The sequence below is a fragment of the Centropristis striata genome, chromosome 3, assembly GCF_030273125.1.
Source record: "Centropristis striata isolate RG_2023a ecotype Rhode Island chromosome 3, C.striata_1.0, whole genome shotgun sequence".
NCBI lineage: Eukaryota > Metazoa > Chordata > Actinopteri > Perciformes > Serranidae > Centropristis > Centropristis striata.
The window spans coordinates 13,174,696-13,199,494 of NC_081519.1; the positions used below are offsets into that span (position 1 = coordinate 13,174,696).

The window sequence follows — 24,799 nt, forward strand, 5'->3', positions numbered from 1 at the left end:
AGATCCTCACTACTTCTACATGTGCTACATTAAGAGTATCTGTAGCAGCTGCATCACTGTGTGGTGTCCGAGCTGCACCACCCCGGACTGTAAAGCTGTACAGCAGGTGATGTAAACAGCATAGTTTCTCACAGGCAATAAACGACCATCCCTCCAGGACATTTACCACAGGAGACGCTTAAAGGAGGCCCACAGAATCATCCAAGACCACACTCATCCTTAGCCACAAAGTCTTTTACCTTCTGGAAAACATTACCAGAGTATTATTTCCAGAGCCAGCCGGTTTAGGACAGCGTCGTCCTCAATGCATCAGACCGTTAAAATCACTCATATCCTGCCTTCACTGCCTCCATTGTAATATTATTTCTGTAATTTTTCTTTTACAACCTGTAACATCTCTCTCTCTCTCTTTTCCTGTATTTACTGTTTTTATTGTTCTGTACTTTTCTTAAGTGGAAGGAACAATCAAGGTTAATCGTTAATTGATCAAATATTTAATATATTTTATGTACATTTTAGGAAAGTTTACAATGAAAAAAAAGAGAAAAGTAAAAAAAAAAGTAAATAAAATGTAATTACGTTAATTTATTATTGTATTAATCTAATCAAAGTTAAAAGCAATGAAGTTCATTCACACCTAAAATGAAATGAAGTTGAACTAAAATATTACAGTATTGAAATAAAGGACCAGTATCTCAAAACTGTAATAAAGTAATAAATATATGTACTTCAGTTTTACACCCTTGATATAAGGCTTAATAATATAAGTAATTAAGTAATGAGGTGTATGAAAACATGGTTTTCCTCTCACAGCATTAACAATACACCAGTACAAATAGTTTTTCCTGTTTGTTTTTTGTTTTAAATTAAAGCAGGTATGCAGTGATTACCATAGCAAAACAATACAATGAAATACACAAAACTGTCCCAACCACAGGGTTGTTTTAATGTGTAGCTATTAGTTTAGTATTAGTATTGTATGAGTTAATGTGTTTTTTCCTCAAACAAACATCTCTTTCTTGTCTTTCTCGTTGTATTGCAGCAAATATTGAGCATTGCTTGAATTCCCGTTTATTTTTTCTCTCAATGTTGACTTAAAGGGCCAAAGGTTATTTTTGTTCTGAATAATTCCTCAGAAGATAACTGAGAAGGGGTGGAAGCTGTTCCTGGACTCCTACAGTTCTTAGACTTCATAAAGCACAAAAATAACAGGACTTATTGAAAACAGGTATCACAGTTGCTACATGATCCAGCTCTCGTGTTTAGCGAGACTGGCTGTGATCTTTCATTCACAGACAGAAAAATCTGAAACCTCATACCATGGTACTGTTTTCCTCCAGAGGCTCGCTGGGAGCTGCAATATGGAGATCTGACTGCAGGATTAACATGGTCTATTAAAGTCCCTCTAGTTCCCTCTTCTGGGAGGATGGGGGACAACATGGCCACTGATCACCCATGACAACATGCATTACATTACATTACATTACATTACATGGCATTTAGCAGACGCTTTTGTCCAAAGCGACTTACAATAAGTGCATGCACTATCTATACATAGCCCTGGGCTATTACAACACTGCAGCGTTGAATATAAGTGTTGTATTTTTTTTTAAAAATGGCACAGAAGAAGTCGGCCATGAATACTGGAGTGCTTGCCAATAAAATAGGCTGCTATGCAACCGGTTGAGCTAGTTTCAAGCAATCACACTAAAGTGTAGCCTTTACTGTTTTTCATCAACACAGGGAAAATAAATAAGCATGAAGACGTCACAGTATTTTGCATATTAAGCCTATAAGGGACTAACTCTGGCTCATATCTCCCAGCTCAGTCAACTGAATTAAGTGCTGTCAGTTGAGTTGAACTGGGCTCGAAAAACATTTCTGTACCTTTTGGTAATTATTAGCACACCTAAAAACTGTCCCAACCACATTCACGCCACCCCAAACATTTTTATAACTGGCTTTTGAGCAGCCCTAATGGATCAGTGGGTGTTACTTAATAGCTGCTTGATGGTAGTTGTTGAAACCTTTTCCTTTTTGTTTTTCTAATCAGTACTTTACTCAACATAAACCTACCCAAGACTCTTTTTTTTGTTTTACTTGAAACTGAAGTCAATTAAGATTACGGTTTTTTTTCTAATCTGTAAAGCATTTTTACAGTTTGGTGTTGCGTCCATAAAAACTCTTCTTAAAAAAACATATATCTAAAATCACAACAAAAACAAGACTATTATGTTGTTTGACACATTTGAGCAGTTATATTGAATCTAATCTTTTATTTTGAAAACAGAGCTTTTGTTTTGAAGAGCAGAAATCGGATATGAAGTAGCTAGCTAGCAGACATTATTGAAACCAATTAATGTGACCCTCAAACCTTCAGTAATTTATGTAATAACACATATCGGTGGATTCGGTTAGACAAGCGTGGTCGACTGTCTGCACCTGTAGATGGATGCGTATGTTAATAACGAGCTAGCGTTAGCTCTGATTTCACTCTCCGTTTCTGCTGTCTCTCACAACACACAGCGAGTTTCGCTAGCTTATCAGAATTAGCTAGGTTAGCTTTCGTTGCTAAGTAACAATGCCGGGCTCGTTTGCACTTTGATAAGGAGTTTAACCTCACTAATAGCACACCGTTTGATAAGACATATAATGCGATGGAGGATTTACATAATCATACACGATGTAGATCAGGAAAAATCAGGCACAGGTCGACTACAAGTACAGTTCTGCCGCTCTTATAGGCGTAGTTGGTCCCATGGTGTAATGGTTAGCACTCTGGACTTTGAATCCAGCGATCCGAGTTCAAATCTCGGTGGGACCTCATCCTTTTTACCTGTTGAATGCATGTGTCATGAATCATGTTGTTTCAAAGTGATCAAGGATAGGTAAGTGCAAACGCTTAGGGTGTTAGGACAATACTTTAGAGGTACAACGACTCTCTGCGTTTTGCTAGTAACAAAAGAGGTTAAAAGGTTAAACATTTATTTCATATCTGAAGCCTTTAAATCAAGGATACACAACTTGCTTTGTCTAGAGGTCACTTTTGCAAAATGACGGGAGGCCAGGTGCAAGTTAATAAACAATAAAGTCAGATGAAATTAATAAAAGATGAAAAGGCCCATTATTCATCCTTTATTAAAATTCTTTATTTTAAAATTAACTGAATTAAGTTGGCACAAGGATTGACACTAGGTATATGAAAGATGAATCAGAATAATAATCAAAATAATTGTAAATGTTTTGGTTACATCTTGAAGTGTTTACACATAACTGGAACCTCTTCCATGATGCAATCACTCAATTGTTGGACTTGGTTTTTGATTAAAAAAAAAAAAAAAAAGCTCTGTTTTATGCACTCTGGCACTCAATTTACATTCAAAGTACGAAAAAAATCCAATTTATTTACATTTTGAATTAGAAAATGGTCTGTGGGCCACTCGGCAACGAATCTCACTGTAAGCTGAGTATCACTGCTGTAAATGAGGAGGAATACACTTGTATTTCATTCAATTTTATTAATTAAATTTCCTGTCAAATATGACATACACCATTCTTCTTAGAGGCCTTAAATATATTACTTCTTTCACATAAAAATCCATTATGAAAAATAATTGTGCTGAAGTCATTGAAATACTGTATCAGGTTATAGAAAACACACAAAGACCAAACAACAAAAAATGTATTGAATAAAAAAAATCAAAATATCTTTACACAACAATCAAGTCTTTGGCTTAAAGTGAAACATTAATCACTTATTATACATTGCCACAGATATTGGTTAGTTAAATAGGGTTATAAAAAGGGCGGACACGAATAATATGTGATATGTAGAGGCTTTTCTGTACTGGCTCTTTTTATAGTGACATAACCAACATTGTAGAAATGCTCATTTGAGAAAATCCTTTGCTCTAAAGACATGTTTTACTTCACAAAGAAAGGCTTTTTATGATTTGTAGCTGCTGAAATGCCTTTAGGATGACCCCCTTCTACTTGTTTATATAGTGAGTAGCCACATAACATTTTGTTAAATGATCTATCCGTCTGTGTTTTAAACAGATTTAGCACAATATGCCACTAAATATGTGGTTATCACTTCAACAGAAATACACCTTTAATAGTATAGTTGCATTGAGCACAAACTGTTGATTGTTACACACATGTATTTAACCACTGAGTTCAAATGTATCTCCTCAGGTAATCAAAATACATAATCACTTTAATTACTGCCTTTACTTTTTCTCACATTGCATAAAGACCAATATTGCATTCATGCCACTTTACGCATTAAAACAGTAATATTGCATTTTACTTCTTGTTGAAGGTTTTTCCTTTCAGCTTTAAATATTGATGTAGAGAACCTTTAAGTGTTAGAGTGTCACTCTGCAGCTCAGGAAATTCGTTGTACATTTTGTAAACTGTTTGAAACAGGATTACAAATAAAGTAACTTTATCAAAAGCAAATAAAACCCCCAAAACTAAACAAAACAAACAACCCCCCTCCCTACAAACTTTTATTTCAAACTTATTTGGCAAAAATTACCAAATTTAAGTCAGTCTCTGCCTCATCAAACAATTCCTCTCAAACTGACATATAAACATAATAACTTTGCCCTACAGAGGAGTGATCTGTCAAAAATGGATTCTGTTATAGAAACAGTCATACAGCCCAGCACGGTCATACGTCATTAAAAATCATATTAACATCAGCTCTCCGATAGTCCAGAGTTTTCAGATTCTCCCGCTCTCTCATCTGCGTAGCTGCGGTCCCAGCATGACTTTATTGATAAAGTTGACAATAGCCACAGCTGGCTGCTCGGGGTCCATCTCTGCAAACAGGTGACACACGTTCTCTGTAGCGCTACCTGTCCGCCTCGCCACGAAGCCAAACATCCTGCGGCAAAAAGGAGACGTGAGAGGCTAAAAGACAGGAGAGCTAATACAGGTGCATCTCAATAAATTAGAATATCATAAAAAAGTTTATTTATGACAGTAATTCAATTCAGAAAGTGGAAATAACACATTGTATAGATCCATTACACACAATGAAACTTTTCATGTCTTAATTTATTTAATTTCTCCTAATTATAATGATTATGGCTTACATTTAATGAAGACCTACAAGTCTCTGACCAAAAAAAAATGTAATATTACAAAGACCAATTTTAAAAAGTAAGTTTAATATGGAAATTGGAGGCTACGGCAGCTAAGCTGCAAAAAGGACAGATTCAAGAATACGTTTTTACCTACTGCAATTGCACTTTATAATGACTCCCCTTTTAGTAAGGACAGAAGAATATTTATTTAATATTTATTTAAAATTTTAGCTTAGCTGCTTATACTGTATTTACCAAACTGTATTTTTGCACATGTTTTTTGCACACATGTTTATTTATCTACACACCTGTATATTTGCACACTTGCTGTAACTGTTATCTATGAGTAACAGCTACTAATGCACATGGACCATCCATTCCACTTCCTCTATACTAGGCTATGTATTGTGGGCTCATGTTCTGTATAGGTGTAATATGTATGTATACATGTGTTGTGTTGTGTTGTGTTGTGTTGTGTGTATGTTGGCTGCTGGAACACCTAAATTTATCTGCTGAGATGAATAAAGTATTTCTTATCTTATCTTATCTTATGAAATGTTGGCCTCTGAAAAGTATGCCCATCTATATGCTCACAATACTTGATTGAACTACTGGAAATTGACTTTTCCATCATATTCTAATTTATTGAGATGCACCTGTAATATCTGATACTGGCAGAAACCAACCAACCAAAAAAAAACAGAAAACTTTGTGATAAACCGCCATGCAATGAAGTGCATTGTAACAATCTGTAAAATCACTCGCCAAGAAAAACACACAGTGAATCAAGCACTTACTTGCTTGACGTGCTATCAGAATTAGTCCACCTGAAGCACGGGCACACACACACATAGACACAGAGACAAAATGCAGGAAAACATCAAAGACATGGCGACAGTTTTTGCTCCTGACTAAGCAGTCAGGAGCAATCTACATTCCCTATCAGTAAAAAAGCAGACAAGTCACAGAGAACTTATATTTATAAAATATAAGTCAAAACAGGATGTGCAGCAGCAGCAGACACACAGATGATACTGCCTTTACTAAAGGTCATCAACAGTAACATGTACAAGCACATCAAGTTTTTATTCACTTCTTTAAAGAAATATATTCTCTGATATTTCTCAGTGACGTACCTCTGGTCTTGGGGGTTGAGACTGCTGAAAGTCACACTGTTGATTGGGTAGTGTCTCCTGAAGAAAAGCCTGTGCACACACAAACAATATCATGACTCATTTGTCTTTGGTGTTCTCTTCAAGTATCCTGTTTGGAAAGTTTTCAATGAATGTGATGTAAGGCCATAATGTTAAAGAACTATGGAAGCCCATTTTGTTCGAATTAATAAAGTCATTTTAATGTGAAACTTTTATGAACTTTCAAAATGATGTTCTCTCATTGTTTTGAGAAAGGTTATTGTTTCTTTAGATAACTTTTTAGATAACTTTTTCAATACTAAGTCACTTTTGAGAGTCATTTTAAAATACTAAGACATTATTTTGAGGTTTCTGAATATGTTGTCATTGTTTTAAGAATGTTAAAATGTTAAAAGTACTTAGCCATTCATTTAAAGCCATTAACCCTTTGATGCACAACATGGGTCTAAAGTGACCCGACTGAGTTTTTAATTTTCTATATCTTTGTAATAAATTAATTTCATCATTCAGTATTCCTGGTTTTCCTCAATCAATTTGTTTTTGATTACCATACATCCTAATTTTTTGTTTTTCATTTCTTACTTTTTGCATAAAACCCTTTTTTTATCACTACGCTTCTAATGCACAACATGGGTCAAAAACCTCATTATGGGGTATTGTGTGTATAATTTTAAGGAAAAATTAATTTAATCAATTTTGGAATAAGGCTGAAACATTAAAAAAATGTGGAAAAGGTGAAGCGCTGTGAATACCTTCCAGATACACTGTATGTGTGACAAAAAGATACATAAACATGTTAAATATATGAAATATATGAGTGTGGAAAGTAACTATTTGAAACAAATTACTATTAATATAGTATTAGGTCATTTAATTTTAAATCAAATTTGGATGTATGAGTCATTTTTGACCCATGTTGTGCATCAGGAGGGTTGTCCATATGTTGTGCATCAAAGGGTTAAGAAATTATTCAGAGAAATGTTCTTGTTATTTTTAAATGTCAGTATTGTGAAATACTAGCTTATTATTTTGAGATAATGAGCCATTATTTTGAGATATGGACTAATTTCAAGAAAGTTTCTCATCATAGTGACTTACAGGATCTACAAGGCAGGGTTTTTGTATATTTTTTATTTTACTGGTGGGTATTGTCTTCCATAAAGAAATAAAATGGTTGTTTCAAAGCTGTACCTCCTCTTGCTGTCGGTTAGAGTGATGCCCTGAGCAGACACTTTGAAGTGGACCACCGTTGCCACCGGACGTGGACTCAGGGCCAAAGTGCACTTGGTTGCCTTTGAGATTGCCTCAGGGCCTGTTAACGACTCGGTTTCCACAGAGTTCAGGTAGAGCACGTTGCAAGCTTGTGTATGAGAGAGATGAGGAAAATATAAATGAACATTCTCTTATGGTGGTATGGAAATAGAAGGTTGAGCAGTCTCTGCTGGTCAAAAGGAATAACTGCAACTGTTGTCCTGCGTGTGAAAAACCCTCTATGGAAATGCATACAACAACAAACACTGAAACATAACCGGCCTATGTACTACCTGCTCCTTGTTTGAGGAGGTCAGCCGCTGTGCTGGTGTTTGTTGCGCTCTGCATCTCCTGAAGCTCCCCGACCAGATCTGAAACGTCACAGTCTTCAGTTACATAACGATGCCTTCTAAATTATTGAGGATCCAGTCTGTAGCTGTTGTAATAACCTGCTATTCTTTGAAATGTGTAATTATTCTGTCATAATAAATAGGTCTTCTTTGAGAAGATTTAATTTGGGAACAAACAAAAAGAAAAAAAACAAAAAAATCCTAAGATCTAACTTTAATTATGCTGCTTTTACCTTTTTCTGGGATGCGAAGTGCACATGGCAGTGAGATGGGAGTAATTGAATGCTGGTATACCAGAGCGGATAAACTTCCTGAGACAAAGAGAGAAAGAGAAAATAGGTAGCACTTTTTATGATAATAACGGATTGGAAGGCATTAACAGGGAGATTAGAGGACTAGGAAGGAAGTAAATATAAAAAAAAAACTAGGTTTACAGGTAAACACAACCAGTTTCAGTGTCTTCTATATGAATAAATAAATATGTGAGACATATTGCGGCAGTTGTGTCTTCCACATAACTGACCAAAGTAGGACTCGTTCTGACAGCCCTTGATCTTCACTCCCCGTGGCCCGGTCTCGATGAGGAAGTGTCTCACCAGCTGTTCCAGAGGGTCCCCTGGGAGAGAGGAGAGGAAATGTGAGAAGGAGGGAGTGAAGATGAAAAGACTGTCTTGCTGCAGATCATAATCTATAAGGGTGTATGAACTAAAGTACAAGAACATATACGATTGGGATGACTATCGAGACTATCATCAGAATTCGTTGTCCTTGCAGCAAAAACAAAGATACTTACACATAAATGCATGAGAATAATAATAAGGGCTGGTTGAAAACAACAAATGAATGAAAATCATGCTATTAATCAACCATTTAACTTCATAATACTGGCATCAAATAATAACATTAATGATGGCTTTGTTGTATTGTGTCCCAGTAATCTATGATCGTGTGACAATGAGCACAATAGCAGGGCGCTAAACCAGAACACAAGCAGCTGTATGGAATTCAGCCATTATTATTTATTTTCAGCTGTGGCCAAAAAATAATTAAATGCCTGAATTTGAAAGTACAGCCCTCCTGCTGCTGTCCTAAGTCTTCTTACTGTAACAATTTTAAGAGAATTTCTGTCCTGTTTTCCTAGCAGGCTTAAGGTGACATACTGCGTTTCAGAGATGGAGAGAAACTGTTGCTAACAGTTTAGCTTTATGCTAGCAGCTAGCCATGGCTCACGGCAGTTAGCAGATGGCGAAAGTATTAGCAACATTTTCTCTCCCAATCTGGAATGCTTCGCCAAAACTCGTGATTTTTTCCCCCATCAGAATCTACACGGTCGCCCATGAAGTTGAAATGATTTTGTTTTCAGGTAAAATCCTGTTAATTGTGGTTTCATTTTCATTGTGATATGTTTGAAAGAGATTGATTAATAAAGTTTTGAGAAGATAAACACTTCTGTCAAGAATAAATCACATTGTCATAATCATTTCATGGAAGGAGGTCAAAATATTTTTATGCCAACTTTATGGGAAACTGTGTATTTTAAACCCTTTTTGTGATAAGTGTGTCTTCTTTTTTGAATTGCTTTGCAGTGCATGCGGTTGTTGCCAATGCTGGAAAAACAACTTTTCTGGAGGATTTTATTATTCAGGCTTTCCCCATCTGAAGGGATGTGCATCTGCATTTGTAGAACAGCCAATATGGGAGACCCTCTCTCCGAAATGACCTCTGGCCAAAGTTGGCTGTAATGGGTGCAAATTTTCTAAAGCCTAAAACAAAGCTAAGAGGAGGTGAAGGGGGCTTTGTTTTCTCTTAAACCACTTATATTACAATATCCTTGAACGGGCATTTTATGAAAAACAAACTGCCTTTATCTCAGCTTTAATCTGATTGTTTACACCAGCTCATTCATATGAAAGACACATTCATAATGGATACCTTTGCTGCCAGTGATGTTGGCATTGGGAGGCGGCGTGGCCACCTTGAGAGCCAGGCCGTAAGCCCCCTGGAAGGAGTTACTGTCTCTGATGAGGAAAGTTCCTGGCTCCTTGTCCTTTAAAACAGCTATGGCTATGGCAGAAAAGACACATTGGAGTATGGGTGCTGTAATCTCAAATAAGTGACACAGCAATGCCAATATATCATCGCCCTATATTATAACTCACCTTGGTCTCTGGTGATGCCCGGTCTGTACCAGTACTTGGAGCTGTCCTGGACAAACTTAGCATTGACCCGGATGTCTGCGTCCTCCCTACAGCTGTTTGAAGACCCCCGTCTCTGCTCTCCCACAGACGGGGAGAAACTAACATGGTGCGTGGGGGAAGGAGCTGAGGAGGCCCGGAGAAGAGAGTTGTGTCCGTTTAGGGATCCAGGCGTTGACGAAAGCCTTTTCTTCTCAGGTAGCGGCGGTTGGAAGGCGGGGATGGTGACTGCAGTGTACCCAGTGTACGGTACATGAGGGACGTTTAGTAATGGGTAGTAATAAGAAGCTAAGGGGAAGGTTGGTGTATGATATCCATCAGGCACAGGTGACGGTGGTTTGGTGTCTGTTGAGGTGTCTCTTTCTGGAGTCAGTCTTTGCACCGCTGCGTCTGTAGCTAATGGGGAGCGCTGGGGAGAACACTGAAGGTCCGGTGAGCCAATAGGAGAATTTGGAGAAGTGGTGGAAGGGCTAGAGCTGAGACTGGCACAAGGGTTCATGGACAAACCGCTGCTGCTGTCAGATGGGGTATCGCTAGGCAGGGCAGAGCCATTCAGTTGCACTTGGACTGGCGTGATGATGACAGTGGCATAGCTTGAGGCCTGTAATTGGTTAGATCCCTCTGAACCTCCTGTGATCTGGGTTGCTCCAGGCTTACCGTCAGAGCTTAAACTCTGCTCACCTGATGGTTGTGTGGCGCTTAAGGATGTGTTGGGGCTTTGGGTTTCTCTTGGTACGGGTGTGATGGCTTTGCTGCTATTTGTGCCAGACTCCAGATGTGTAGGGGTGTCTTGGCTTTGAGGAGGACTATCAGCAGTAACACTAAGGACAAGGCAAAACATTCTGGATTAATCTCTTTCTTTTCTTTTCAACTTTAGTAGATGTGAAAAAAGAAAGCTTCACCCACCTGTCTTCTGTGTGTGTAGGGCTGCTGCTACCAATGATGGTGTAGTCTTGATCAGAGTCCAGTCCAGGGGTGCTTGATTGGCCATTAGAGTCCGATTTACCCTCTGAACCCTGGGATATGTCGTCCTCTGTGTCAGCCTTAACCTGTTCGACTTTAAGAAGCGAGATACAACAAAAAAGAAATTAGAAAAATAAGAAGTAACAAACATGTTATTTAAATGTAAAACTCATTCCGTTATATTCATCATTCACCTTTGTGATGCTCAGTGTGGTGCTGGTCTTTAGATCTAGAGGGAGTCTCAGGCAGCCTCCCTCTTCCAGGAGAGGGGCTACTGGCAGGCAGAGGCGAGGCTGATCCAGAGTGGTACCCTGAGGCGTAACCCCGGCTCTCATGGCTCTCGGCTGGGGATGACTGATAAGGAGAGCAGGGACAGGAGTGGCGGGGCTGTGGAGGGGTGTGATACCCACTGCTGGCTCCATCCCGCACATCCATCAGAGACTGGGGGCTGGGGTAGCCCTGATGAGGTCCAATGGCATATCTAGGATCTGGATTAGGACTCTGATCCAAACTGGTGTGAGCACGAAATGCCGGCATGGCTGATTTGCACTGCCAGAACTCTGCCTCTCGTGCCGCCTCCCATGGATTTTCAGTTTCCCATAGCGGAGGCACCTCTCTCATTCGTTGTACCCCTGCTCCTTGAGACCAGTGCAGGTTTTCTGATTGGTTGGGGTGCAATGGGTGGAATGCTCGAACTGAGGCTGATTGGTGCTCTCGCCTACTGGAGCAGTCCCGACAGGGACAACCAGAGGACGGTGCTGGGGAGCTGAAGAACATTTCCCTGTAAGGGCTAGAGGGCAGAGATTGATGGGAGAGATGAGAGGCTGGATTGTGGCTGGAATAATGGAGGAGGTGACACTCTTCCCCGGTGCAGAGTCTGTTTAAGGCTGGGAGGGTGTGGCTATGTGGGTGGGTGTGTTCAGGGGTGGAATAAGGGTAGCAAGGCCTGAGGAGACAGGGCAGGGGCGGAGGAGGAGGTGGACGTTCCCATGGTAACTCTGGTAAAGGATGAGCACTATGTCGATGGCAGAGTTCCATATGAGTTGAATGAGGAGGTGGGGACATAGATTTGGATGGTAAGGCTGGCAGTGTTTGGCTTTTTGGATTCTTTTTAACGCTGTTGCAACGGCCGAGACAATGACTGTCAGAAAAGCAGGGCTCCCTCTCCCATCCGCCATCGCCACACTTTGCACCTGTTCGACCACAACATGAGTGCTCTCGCCTTAAACCCCCGGGACTCGGCGGGTCCCCATCATCTAAAATTGCTGTCTCTCTATCCTTTTCTTTCCCTCTTCTTTTCTCCTTTGCTCCATCTTCTCCATCTCCTCTTCTCGACGGGCTGTCAATGTTTTCTCTCTCTGGGCGGTTTATGGACGGAGAGGCGTCTTCCAGGTGATTGGAGGCGACTGACAATCGGTTAGAGTCAGAGGTGTAGGTGAGAGGCTGGGGCTGGCTTGGAGTTTGAAGCTTGACTGTAGGGCTGCTAGTGAGGCATCCATTGGGCGACGCAGCTGAGGCAGTCGAGCCTGGCCCACGGCGCTTCCTCACCTGGGCGTACAGGCTGCCGTCCAGAGGGCCCCTCGTGTGAGGGATATCTGGCAGAATCAAGAAGAAGGGATTGTGATGGGATGTTTTAATGTGAAGCTTACTGTTTGTGTGTGCACATTTCTTACTTTCAATGCTGTCTTGGTGGTGCAGGTTGAAGTTCTCATAAGAATCCCATCTGACCACAGGGTCCGATGTGTTGTAGTCCACTTTGATGGAGGCGTCATTCTTGCGGTATTCTCGACCTTGGAAAACAAACATTACGATATGAGGTGTATGAAAATATTCTAAAAACAAAGAGATGAATAAAAAGACAGTTAATAATATTCACCTTTCATTTTTTCTGGCCCGTTGGAGAAGATAAATTCGACTGTAGCATCTGGAGGGAACCTGTCATCTACAGAAAGATGAGCATAAAGACAGTGACTAAAATATCCAGGCTGTAACTACAGAGACTGATAAAAACATTCACAAGAAAGTGCTTTCATGCCTTATATTGGAAACAGAGAAATCACTTCAAAGAATTGTATCTGAAATGAGGTTTCTTTTCACTTTCATGCACAAGTGTGGGTAATATTATTTATACATTGTAGCACTTAGAGCAACTGCCACGAGACTGCTGCTTACTGAGCCATGTACAAGCATTTCTTTTTCATCTAAACTAGCACTGCCATTTGACATTTGCCTCAGAATACACACAAACACCACAGTGGACTGAAGTAAGTTGCTCTTGCATTATACAGATGTGTAAACCATTTCAATGAAGCAATGAAAATACAAAGAAGGAGGCTTCCTTTTTTTCATTCATATGTTTACAACATTCAATTTTAGTGTAGTAAAGTGAGTATAGTCTAAACAACTGACCAGTAATGTAATGTAAGTTCTATAGTTTTCCTTATGCACATCAGGGTTATTATAGTTAACGAAAACTAATGAAATAACGAAAACTAGAATTGAAAAAACATTTTCGTTAACTGAAATTAAAAAATAAAAACTAGAGTTTTTTTTAAAAACGATAACTAACTGAAACTGTATTTTGTGGTTACAAAACTAACTAAAATTATAGTGAAAATGTCCTTAGTTTTCGTTTTTGTCAACTTTTTTCATTCATAACTCAGTGTATTTATTTGAACATACAACACATGGTAAATATGTTTACTGAGACTGGGATGTTTACACTAGAACCAAAATTCAAAACACCCAGAACTTTAAGAGTAAATAACCTTATTGGGGCTGAGATGGATAAACCAAAGGAAATAAAGGAAACATTTATTATGGCCTCTTTGAATCACGCACCCAACAAATACCCCATTACAAAAAAACTAAAACTAACACTAAAACTAATAAAAACTAAACTAAAACTAGAAAACTTACTCTAAAAACTAACTAAAACTAACGGAATTTGAAAACAAAAATTCACAACAAAATTAAAACTAAAACTAATGAAAAACCCAAAACTATTATAACCTTGATGCACATGCAGCATAAATACCTTTCATTCCAATCTCCTCTGTAATGGCTTCATGACTGTCCAAAAACCATGAATTGCTCCTCTTTTCTATCCCATGCATTTCCTCCGAAACTAAAAAGCCTCAGTTTTTAATACCTGTGCAGGCCAGGTCCAGTTCAGTCTTTCCAAACCACAGCTGGGCTCCGTGGACAGTGCAGGTGTGGAACTGGACTCTGAACACCACCTCCCTCTCTGCTGCTCGACTCCGCCGGTGGTAGCACTTCACCTGCAGAAGAGGATGCAGATTAGAAAGCAATGTACAAAGACGAAGGCTTATTTCACATGGGCTGTCTCAGAAAGTTGATACATTAATAGACAAGTGTGAGGAAACTAAATACAATTTTAATTTTTTCTGTTATTTTGTGTGTTTTAATGGACGTCGTATGTCTTTGGTGCATGTTTCTGCCGTGGCAACTGATTACCCCCTGAGACAAATAAAGTACTTCCATGTCTTTCTAGGTCACCAAGGGCTCTGAATGTTTTTACCCTCTCACAGAGACATGCAAGATAGCGTAAGAAAAATAATTAAGCATGCATGTTCACAGTCTTCAGAGGATTTGTAGCTTAAGTGGTTTAAAAATAATCATGTTACAAAAGTGCATCAAAGTCAGGAGGAGAAAAAGCAACTTTAGCAGACAATGTACAATGTGCTGTATGTGTGGATATGAATAGGATTTCAATCAAAGTAAGGTTTCCAATTCGTTACACAGTGCACAATTAGCTATTTCTCACCATAATGTCCCCCTTTAATAACAGCGCTGGCTCCATGGTCACACACAGCTTCCTTGCCCTGGAGCTCTGGGGATCACTAGACACACACACACACACACACACGGTATTTAAAAAAAACTCCCACACCAGCTCAAAACACATAAAACCAGTCAAAACATGTCTCCGCTGGGTAAAACAGTGGTAAACAACATAAACTTTAACATAAGCACAGAGCAGCCTACAGCTAAACATAGACAGCAGCCTGTATAGACAACATCTGTCAGTCGGACAGGGAAAGGATGGAAAGGAGTCTGCCCGCAGCTGAAAAACGCAGTAACTGGACAGCCGGCCAGGTACTTACTAGACGCCTGAAGTGTAGACGAGCTGTAGAGACTGGTAGATTTTCAGGAATGGATAGTAACCTGCAGACACAAAAAAAGTTGAGTAAAAAGAGGGAGAGTTTGCAGACAAAGGCTTTATATTTTTTTCTAGTCAGTATTCAACAAAATACTGTAACTGCACTTCAAGCCAATATATAGCATTAGTTTGTGTTAAACTGACCTCCTCCCGTCTGGAAGTTTGGTAGTGATGGAATGAGGATCTGGTGCAGGAAGAGAGGACTGCTGTTCATTTTAATGGTACCTGACAGCAACCCGCCAAAGTAGTAGATGTACCTGAAGAAGAGAGGTGAGGAAATATAGTGTTGAGAGCAGGTAGTGACATGTGACAGAGGAGTACAAAAAATCTTTCCTTCCACATGCCATCACCCTGTACAATAACAGATAATAGCCTGGTTCATTACATACTGTCTATGCACTTTATGTGTTTTCTATGCACACTGTTCATTGCACCTTATTTGTTTCATAGCACCTACATTTTTTTATTTTTATATTGTATATTCATATTTATTCTTCACTGGAATTCTATTCTACTCCTTAATACATACTCCTTCTTTAGACACTTTATTTTTTATTGTATTTTTATTGTATTTTTATATTTTATTGCTTGAAGTATGCCTAGGTTGTTCTTTTTATTTAATTGTGTTGTCATTGTCTATGTGTGTAATGCTGCTGCTACACTATAATTTCCCAGCTTGGGATAAATAAAGTCTATCTATCTATCTATCTATCTATCTATCTATCTATCTATCTATCTATCTATCTATCTATCTATCTATCTATCTATCTATCTATCTATCTATCTATCTATCTATCTATCTATCTATCTATCTATCTATCTATCTATCTATCTATCTATCTATCTAGAGTGTGTCTCACCTGTTCTGAGAGGGTTGTAGTGAAGACGAGACTTTGTCCTCACAGAACTTTCTCATTGCGAGAGTGGTGAGAGCCTGGTCCGCTCTGTGGATGCAACCAGAGGGGTATTAAAGGGATATTTCACATTTTTTGAAGAGGCATATATGAGTCAGTTATCCATAGTCAGTGCATAATTGACCACTGTTGAAAAAGACAGCAGCTTCTTGTATTTTAGCCGCCTTAAAAAGGCCCACTTAAAAAAGGGTAATGTATTCACTTGCCATTATCTATACTCTCTTTAAAGCCACCAGACTCCACTGATAAAAGCAGTAATTTTACTCTGCTGGTCTACCGCTGCCTTGAACGGTTAGTTCGTTTGTGTTATTGTGTAACTGGTGTTTTTAAGGGTTAGGTCACATTCACCAAAGTCACATGATACTCCTGGCTGCCATCTACTACAAGTTACACACAAGCTGGATAAAAATGTCATACCTCACTTGTAATACTTTAGTACAGATGAGTGCAAGCAAAAAATGGGAGGTTTTAGTGTGTCTTTTGGAGTTAATGAGGTGCCTTGAGTAAATTAAGGCTGTTGTTGCCAATTTCTTATATTCTACAAAGGCATTTTGGACATTTTCATTTTCTCTGTTTAGAGCTTGCCAACACAAATCAAAGAAACAAAAAACAGAAGAAAATATCATTGCACTAAGGTAGATATCCAGTTTTCTTGATTGAGATGAAGATTTGATGGCAGCTGTAAATTCAAAAGAAATATTTGATCTTTACATACATTGATCTTGTAAATAATGATGCAGATTACCCAGCTGAAATCTTGCTGTAGTGCATGTAGGCTGCCACAATGACCCCGGTCTTCCCTTTGTTTCCCTGTCACGACACAGATCAAAGTGGCCATGAAATAGCTTTTCCCACAGTTTTAAAAGTACACAGCAAAGCAAGCAGATGTGGATTAAAGCTGCACTGACCCTGCAGTGGAGGACCACCACATTGTGGGGGTCAGAGGTCAGCCAGGTCTCCATGGCTTTACAAACAGCACAGATCCTGTCCAGGGGTGGGGCGTGAACATCAGGCCAGCCGTAGTCCTGCACCTGAACCGCAGAGGAGGAAAGATGTTTCATATTCTGTCTTTTGCATGAAAGTGTGGTCAGTAATCTTTTAAGCTGTAAATTCTTGTACCTTTGGGTTAAGTCTTGTGATGTCATGTCTCTTCTCTGATAAATTCAGGAGCTGAAAGAGGCAGAGACATATAAGAAGATGTCACAAATCTATTCCACAAGCTGAGCAAGAAATATAACAAAATGGGACTTATTATGCTAATTTTAATGGTTCATACTTGTGTTTTGGGTTTCCACTAGAACATTTTTACTTGGCTTTTATGTAAAAAAAAAACCAAACATTTTTTCTCATACTGGCTACTGCGCCGCTAACCACCTTCTGTCTGAAATGCTCCGTTGCAGTGTCTGTCTCTTTAAGCACCCCTCCTGAAAAAGCCCAGTCTTGCTCTAATTTGTTAGTGTATCCGGGAAATCCTCACATCTGTGCTCTTGGCTGTGGCTCTTGGTTTTGGAAATTATATTCTGAATTACCTGAGGTTTTTGCTCACAGGGATTGTCTTTAGATACCTTTGGCATGACGCTGACAGATAATAAAGGAAAGCATAATAGCATAGGATGACGAAAGGAATAACCTTTCAGAATAGTTACACAAATAAGCAAATAAACCCTGTTTAATTTGTCTTAATAAAACTTTTAATAGGAGCCATGACCTCATTATTCAGTCCTTTTAGGAGACCAATTACGACATTAACTTTATATCCGTTGTGTTTTCATCGTCATGACTAACCAAGAACTTGTCTTGGTGCTTGGATTTCAGCATGGAGGCCACTTCCTGTAGGTTTCTGCGGTACTGCTGCTCCTCCAGGTCCGGCAGGAAGAAGACGGAGATGATCCTCTCCGTGATGTAGGTGAGGTCAAAGTCATAGTGGTGCTCCATCACATGCTCCATCACTTGTTCCACACTTTTACTCCTGGACATGAAAAGATTTTGTTGTTTTAGTGCAGCCAAAAGAGCCATTACGCGATTAAGACAGTTAAAGTTTAAGCTCTTTAATGTTTATTTTACTGTGTCAGTTATTTCTGTGTATCCATTTTACATATCAAATATCATTTTCTTGTGTTTGATGTGTGATTCAGGCTTCTTGGTACCTTGGAACGGAGCCTCTCTTCTTCTGCGGTGTAGATTTAGTGGAGCCGTGCTGAGAAAGAATTGAAAAAAACAGTAACTCTACTGCAATGATTGATTACATTTAGTCATAGAAAACTGCATGTGCACACTTACCAGGTCTGATGTTGAGGTGCAGGTGGGAGTCACCTGGAAGGAAATGAGCACATGGTTGGTTTCAGCAGAAGTCACATAACCATATGCACACACACACACACACACACACACAGACACACACACACACGCATACACTGGGAATGAACCAGCGCATGCCAAGTCATGTGTTTGGTTTAACGCTCTTGGTCCTGCTCCAGCAGCACAGATGAAGGGATGGAAGGATAGAGGGATGAGGAGGAGGGATGAAGAGCTGATGGAGAGGACGGCAAGATTTATTCTCACTTTCTTTCTGTCATCTGCTGCAGCTTGTTTCAAGAGGAGGCTGTCAGCACAGATCCGGCTGTTCCACATGATGGGTTAGTGACGCACAATGTCAGACACGCACACACACACACACACGCACACACTGGTGCACACTAACAGACACATACAGATAAAAACAGACAAGCGCCATGTCTACAGAAATATTAAGGACTTGAGGACACTGAATTTTTTTTTTTTAGAATTCTTGTTTTGCACACTGTATAAGTGACTGGTATTTATTGTGCTGACCAGGCAGTTAACTAAGAAGTCCTGACGATTATAAGAGATACTCAATAAAAATTATTGATTGTGTTTTTGGCCTTGTAAATAAAAAGAAGGAGAGGAGTGAGAGGGATCAAGCTTATTGGAGGAAGTCTCTACATGTGGTGTGCAGTCCTTGCACTCTGCTGGTGAGCCAAAAGTAAATTGCCAAAACCACAAACACACATTTACGCAGAGAAAGACAGAGAGAGAGGGGAAGCTGAGGTCATTTAACAGGCAACAGCCACTACTTCTGAATGGTTTATTATAAGGGAAACAGTTGACCCTGAAGTGACAAGCTAGTAGAAAATGGTGTCAGTGTATATGCTACTTCTCCTGCTCGTTTAATGGTTCATGAGATAAAGTAATTTCCAATTACATTTCCTATGCATTTAAAACATGACCTAAGAAATGGATAAATCAAGAAAAAATAAGATGAGAAATGGATTCAAATGTTCAGTTTTGCAGCACAACTATGAGCTCCAACTGTAAACCTTGACAGATGACACCCTGTCAACTTTTGACCTTTGAACTATCCCATGAGATTGATTGACAGCTGAACTGCCTTCTGTGGCCAAGTGCTGACAGGTGTCAGACAACAGGTTAAAAAGTCAAATGCCTGCAATTACAATGATCTACAGCTCAGGGAAACAACGGAGGCCATGCAGAATTACACCCACTACAATCCAAGGTATGACCTCTGTTCAAAAAAAGTTGGGTAATTGTCTAAAACGTAAATAAAACGGAGTGTTAGTTTTCTGTGCGAAACGAAAAGTCAATGTTGACTTATTTACATCACAAACATACTCATTTTAACCCAAATCATGATCTTTTATTACAACCCAAAGTCCAAAAAAGTTGGCATGTTGTCCTAAATATGATTAAAACAGAATGTGGGAATTTGCTTATCCTTTATAACTGAAAACTGTAGAAAAGCAGTGTAATTTGTGTTTAAATTGATAAACTTCACATTCACTTTTGATCAGATTTTTCACAGTGTTACAACTTTTTGGAATCTGGGTTGTACATCTAAACATGTGGCTGTCTGTAGTGTTAAAGTGCTTTGAGTGGTTGCAAAGACTAGAACAAGTGCAGTCTATTTATCACGTTTAAAAATGCGACTGTAATGTTTCGCATAAAACATAAATGGCAATGCAGCTTCACTGTAGGAGAATGTAATTTCTAGGCTACAGGGTTTTCAGCAGGAGTTTGAGTCTGTACTTTATCTCATTAACCGAGACTTGACCCTGTGAGGGTCTTCATTAATGCATGTGGTCAGCCTCAGGGTCTTCATTAATGCTTACACTGGAGCCACAGAATTTACACTAGTAATCTGTTTGATTTGTTGCTAGTTCGCTAAATCTAGCAAAGCAACCTTAATAGTCATGTATGTGCTGTTACTGACGTTAATGTCAAAGACTATCTTATTGTTCTTAGGAGAGACGCAATGGCAGCTTGGAACGTTACATCTGATTTGTTTGATTTCTTTTAAAAAATAGTCCAAAAAGATTAGTCATGATTACAGATAGTGGGTTTACTATTACATGGAATTAACTCAAATTATTATCATTATTATTATTATTATGGAGTGACTGTGAAATACTGAGAGTTTAGGAGAGGGTGATGGGTTAGAAAAGAAGGAAACATAACAGTCATGTTATCCAGGGAGGAATGAGTAAAATGAGGAGTCAAGGGAAAAGGGCATGCTGTAATTGGTTACTGCATGGCAGAGAACATTCAAGAAAATATGCAACTGCTGAACTGACAAGATGATGTCATTAGATGATTAATATCATGCAGGTCTAATACAGACTGAACGCCGATACATAAATACAATGAATTATGTAGTTATAATCTGTTAAAATCCATGATTTTCTGGATCTTTAGTCAATCAAAGACCTTGCTTGACATTTTCACGTTCCACCTCAGCAGAAGCATAATCTGTACTTTCCAGTGTGTTAAAGTGCAGCGACAGATAACAAACATGTTATAAAACCTACAGTAGAAAATGAAAGAACATGAGGATTCAGCCATAGGGGAAAACTCCTTTTTAATAGGTTTAATAATAGTGCTTAAGTGGATAAAGTGGTCTGCTCCAGGAAGGAACAGTAGGAGACAGACAAAATGCACATGTGTAAACACAAACACACACATGCACACAGAAGAAGACCATGGTTAATCCGACATGCAGCATAAAGGCAGGAGGAAGACACCAGAGTCAACAGGAAGCAATTTGCAACAGGATGTCAGTGGTCAACGCAGGTTCACATGTATACACCACACACACACACACACACACACACACACACACATGCAGAGTGTATACACATGTCTTTGGTGGCTCTGCCAGCCTCAGGGTCTTCATTAATACATGTGGACTGTACGCTGGAGCCACTGGGAGCAGAGCCATCTGGTTCAGTTTGTCCTGTTCACCAGCCAGCATTTACTGAGGTGCCAATGACAGCACTCAATCCCGTCCTCAGGGACTGACTGACTGACTGACTGACTGGTTACTGGACTGGATGCCTTGTCTGTTATGTGGTTGAGGTTGTCTTGTCTGCACTTTGAGTTACCTTGTGTTGAATTGTGCTATACAAATAAACTTGCCTTGCCAAACTTGCCTTGTTTGTCAGGTAACACTTTTCATTCATATATTAAAGCAAAAACAGCAAACATTTCTTACTTGGAAGCCTGTTATCGCTATGTTTTTTGCCAGGATTGAGATCGGAATGAAGCTATTCCAGTAGCCAGGTGTATTAGCTTAGCAAAAAGACTGAACATGAGGAAACAACTAGCATTACCTTGTCAAAAAATTGCTGCAAAAAGACGTCTGATTGCATTGAAGCCTATGAGAAAATGACCCTACTTCTGGCTTAATGTATTACAGTACCTCAGCAAATATTTACCAAATATGTTTATGGTGTCAATCACTAGTTTCAAATCTTCTTTAATAAAACATGATGTTCATTTTGTAAGTTCTGGTTCCATTTAGACTAAAATAGACAATAAGGCAGGGTATGCTTTAGGGCGGGGCTATCTTGTGATTGACAAGTTGCTTAGGATAGAGGAGAAGCAAATCATATTTATATTCATATTCACTGTGTACACTTAAATAATGGTGAACTTGATCTTGGGTGTTGTCTGTTTTTCGTCTTAGAACTTCCGGACCCTTTCACAGTGCGTTATCAATTCATGGAAGTCAATTGGAACATATTAGTTTCCTAAAAATGTTTTTAAAATGTTCAGGGTTCAGTTGTACTAAAAGACACTCTAAGAAGTCAAGCTGTGTCTTTTTTCCCTGTAGGGACATTTTGTTTAAAACCAGTTTTTCGCTAGCTAATTTTAGCATCTCATTTAATAGCAAAGTTAATGCTAATATGGTTGCATGTTGCTAACCAAGCTAGAAAGTGCTGGCATTAGCCGGTAACTTGGCATTTGCTATAACGATACCTGGCTCCACTGGCCTGGGAAAATATGATTACTTCTGACTCCAAAAAAGCAAGATGGCTGCGGTCAAAATGTCAAACTCAAGGCTTCAAAAGAGTAATCCACATTGTCACGGTTGCCACATCCACTTCTTTTATAGGCTCTTAATGTTTGGACAGGGTCAGGCTCGCATTTTATGCCTTGTTTCCAGAGACATGAGAGTGGTTTTGATTTTCTCATCTAACTCTGGGAAATATCTGACTATTGTTAAAACCTCATCTTGTGCTCTGGGAAATTATGAAGGGCATTTTTGGCTAGTTTCTGACATTTACAGCCTGTCTGATTGACTACTAATTTGATTGACTGGATTAATCAGCATTAATCTTTAGAGGGTCTTGATTAAGAGTTTCCTGGCTGCTCCACAACCCGAGTGACAGTGGCACGAATTTTAAAACTTGTCACTGCCACATCTTGAATCATCACTCTCATTCCTGGGAGAGGAAATCCAACACAGAGATCTGCCGGAGCAGCTGAGTCAGTTACGTGGAAGCAGGAGATAAATGTGAGTGTTTGAGACATGGGCGTCGGTATGCCGTCCAGGAGGAGCGTGTTTCATTCTGACAGTCGACTCTCAGAGCTGACATCACGCTCTGGAGAGGGAGAAGTGAGTAAGCCTTCCCGCTTGAAAGTGGAAAAGCGAAATAACCACGGCTTATTCCATAGTCTCACAAAAAGACACGAAAGGCCAAAGTCCACTGAAGGCTAAATAAAACTCTGAGGCTTTTTGTTTTTCGGCACAGACTGCTAACATTTTACCCAGAGGAAATATACAGGAGCGGCTGTAACTTAGGAGGCTTCACATGAAAGTCTGGTATCCCCCCTTCCTTCTCTCATTATCGCTCTGCCTTTCTTCCGTTTTCTCTCATCTTTGATCCCTCATTTCTGCATTTTCTAACCCCTGCAGTCTGTCACTCCCTTCTGCTTACCCCTCTGTGCCACCTCACACTCTGTCTCTCTCTGTACTTTCATCGCCTGGGGACAGAATAACCACAACCATCCCTGACGCGAGATACAAGTATGTGATCCCCTTAAATAAACAACATCAGATGACAAAGGACACCGTGATAAGCATCACACAGAAGGGGGAAGTCACTGTGTAACTGGCCCTGGAGAAGATGGAGCAAGAGGAAGCACGAATGAGCACTCAAAGCAAAAAAAAAAAGAAAAAAAATTGTCCAAGGAGGGAAGAGATATAGATGGAGATTAGGAGGGAGGGAGAGAAAGCATCAGGAAGAAGGAAAGAGGAGAGGAATTGCAGACAGAAAGCAAGAGCGAGACAGTGCTGGATGGGAGAGAGATGTCAACAGCTGAACACGCTGACCACTGACACACAGCAGAGAGATTTCACAGAGCTATTTTGATAGAGCTCCTTATTTTAGACCATACGTCCGTCAGAACACTTAAAGGCTCATTTTGTCTATTTGTCCGTCAGTCATCTTACAAATCCACTTGCAGTGACATTTTCAAGATGTCTGCCAATGGATCTGTACTCTAACGTCCCCTACTATAAAACTGTGTTCTCAATTACGTTTAGAGGGAGACAAATTCTCTCCCGGATTACGTTTTATTTTTGACATATCACAAATATGTTTTAAATAAAGTAGGAAGAAGGCCAGGTTGGATGGATGTTCGTGCCTTGTGAGAAACAATAATTATGTACTTAAGTGACAGTAACTAACTTCCATAACTTATGTAACTTATTTTAACCCTTTTTTTTTCTCCTAAACCGAACCAAGTACTTTTGATGGAATGCACAACAACGTGTTTAAAATTCTGACCGTAATATGTTTCCCTCGAAACGTGGGCTAATTAAGAATGCAGGTTGTTGTTTGGGAACATTGTTTGTCAGACAGGGTTGCTATGTCTGACTGCATCATGGCACCATACTTGGTATATTTGGTCCTTGGCACTTTGCCAAACAACATTTAACATCCAATAATTAAAACATAACACACATTTATCACAACCTACTGTCTATATCCACTGAAAACACGATTATCAGTAGACATATATTATTGCTGTGCACCGCACTTAGCTTTGCCTCTCAGGAAATTAAAAAAGTCGGTAAATATAAACACTGTGCAAACACTGTGCAAGCACTATGTGTGTGTGTGTGTGTGTGTGTGTGCACTTTCCCTGTTATACTTAATTATTGATAAGAAGAGTAAAGCAGTAAAATTAAATTAACCATGATAATTATTTGTACACAGTGCATCATGCTGGCGAGGGTTATAAATAGCAACAACAATGTGACTGCCTTAATGAAGCTTCACAGATGTTGATTTTCTATCCAAAGCATCCATTAAGTTCTCCATCTCCATAGGTGTTTAAGTGGTCGAGCTGCCGCAGGAAAGCATGTCCGC

The 24,799-nt window shown here is 39.4% G+C and overlaps 1 protein-coding gene and 1 non-coding gene across 2 annotated transcripts in view; one reads left to right on the forward strand and one right to left on the reverse strand.

Annotated features, from left to right (window-relative positions):
• Positions 1-2,752: 2,752 nt before the first annotated feature.
• On the forward strand, positions 2,753-2,824 carry trnaq-uug (transfer RNA glutamine (anticodon UUG)). Its single transcript has one exon. It is a non-coding gene; the product is annotated as a tRNA-Gln (tRNA).
• A 1,689-nt stretch (positions 2,825-4,513) lies between these two features.
• Positions 4,514-24,799, reverse strand: part of LOC131968708 (tensin-2-like) — a 35,788-nt gene continuing 15,502 nt past the window's right edge. The window contains exons 4-27 of the mRNA XM_059329703.1: positions 18,387-18,419; positions 18,254-18,303; positions 17,892-18,075; positions 17,226-17,276; positions 17,015-17,137; positions 16,852-16,916; positions 16,053-16,136; positions 15,337-15,449; positions 15,137-15,197; positions 14,797-14,872; positions 14,161-14,290; positions 12,886-12,951; positions 12,683-12,799; positions 11,204-12,604; positions 10,953-11,103; positions 10,011-10,867; positions 9,784-9,915; positions 8,375-8,467; positions 8,085-8,162; positions 7,795-7,872; positions 7,442-7,610; positions 6,233-6,301; positions 5,894-5,923; positions 4,514-4,894 (exon numbers count right to left, since the gene is read on the reverse strand). Coding sequence (XP_059185686.1) covers positions 4,750-4,894; positions 5,894-5,923; positions 6,233-6,301; positions 7,442-7,610; positions 7,795-7,872; positions 8,085-8,162; positions 8,375-8,467; positions 9,784-9,915; positions 10,011-10,867; positions 10,953-11,103; positions 11,204-12,604; positions 12,683-12,799; positions 12,886-12,951; positions 14,161-14,290; positions 14,797-14,872; positions 15,137-15,197; positions 15,337-15,449; positions 16,053-16,136; positions 16,852-16,916; positions 17,015-17,137; positions 17,226-17,276; positions 17,892-18,075; positions 18,254-18,303; positions 18,387-18,419 — 4,356 coding nt within the window. The 3' untranslated portion in view covers positions 4,514-4,749. The remainder of the gene's footprint in view (positions 4,895-5,893; positions 5,924-6,232; positions 6,302-7,441; positions 7,611-7,794; positions 7,873-8,084; positions 8,163-8,374; positions 8,468-9,783; positions 9,916-10,010; positions 10,868-10,952; positions 11,104-11,203; positions 12,605-12,682; positions 12,800-12,885; positions 12,952-14,160; positions 14,291-14,796; positions 14,873-15,136; positions 15,198-15,336; positions 15,450-16,052; positions 16,137-16,851; positions 16,917-17,014; positions 17,138-17,225; positions 17,277-17,891; positions 18,076-18,253; positions 18,304-18,386; positions 18,420-24,799) is intronic.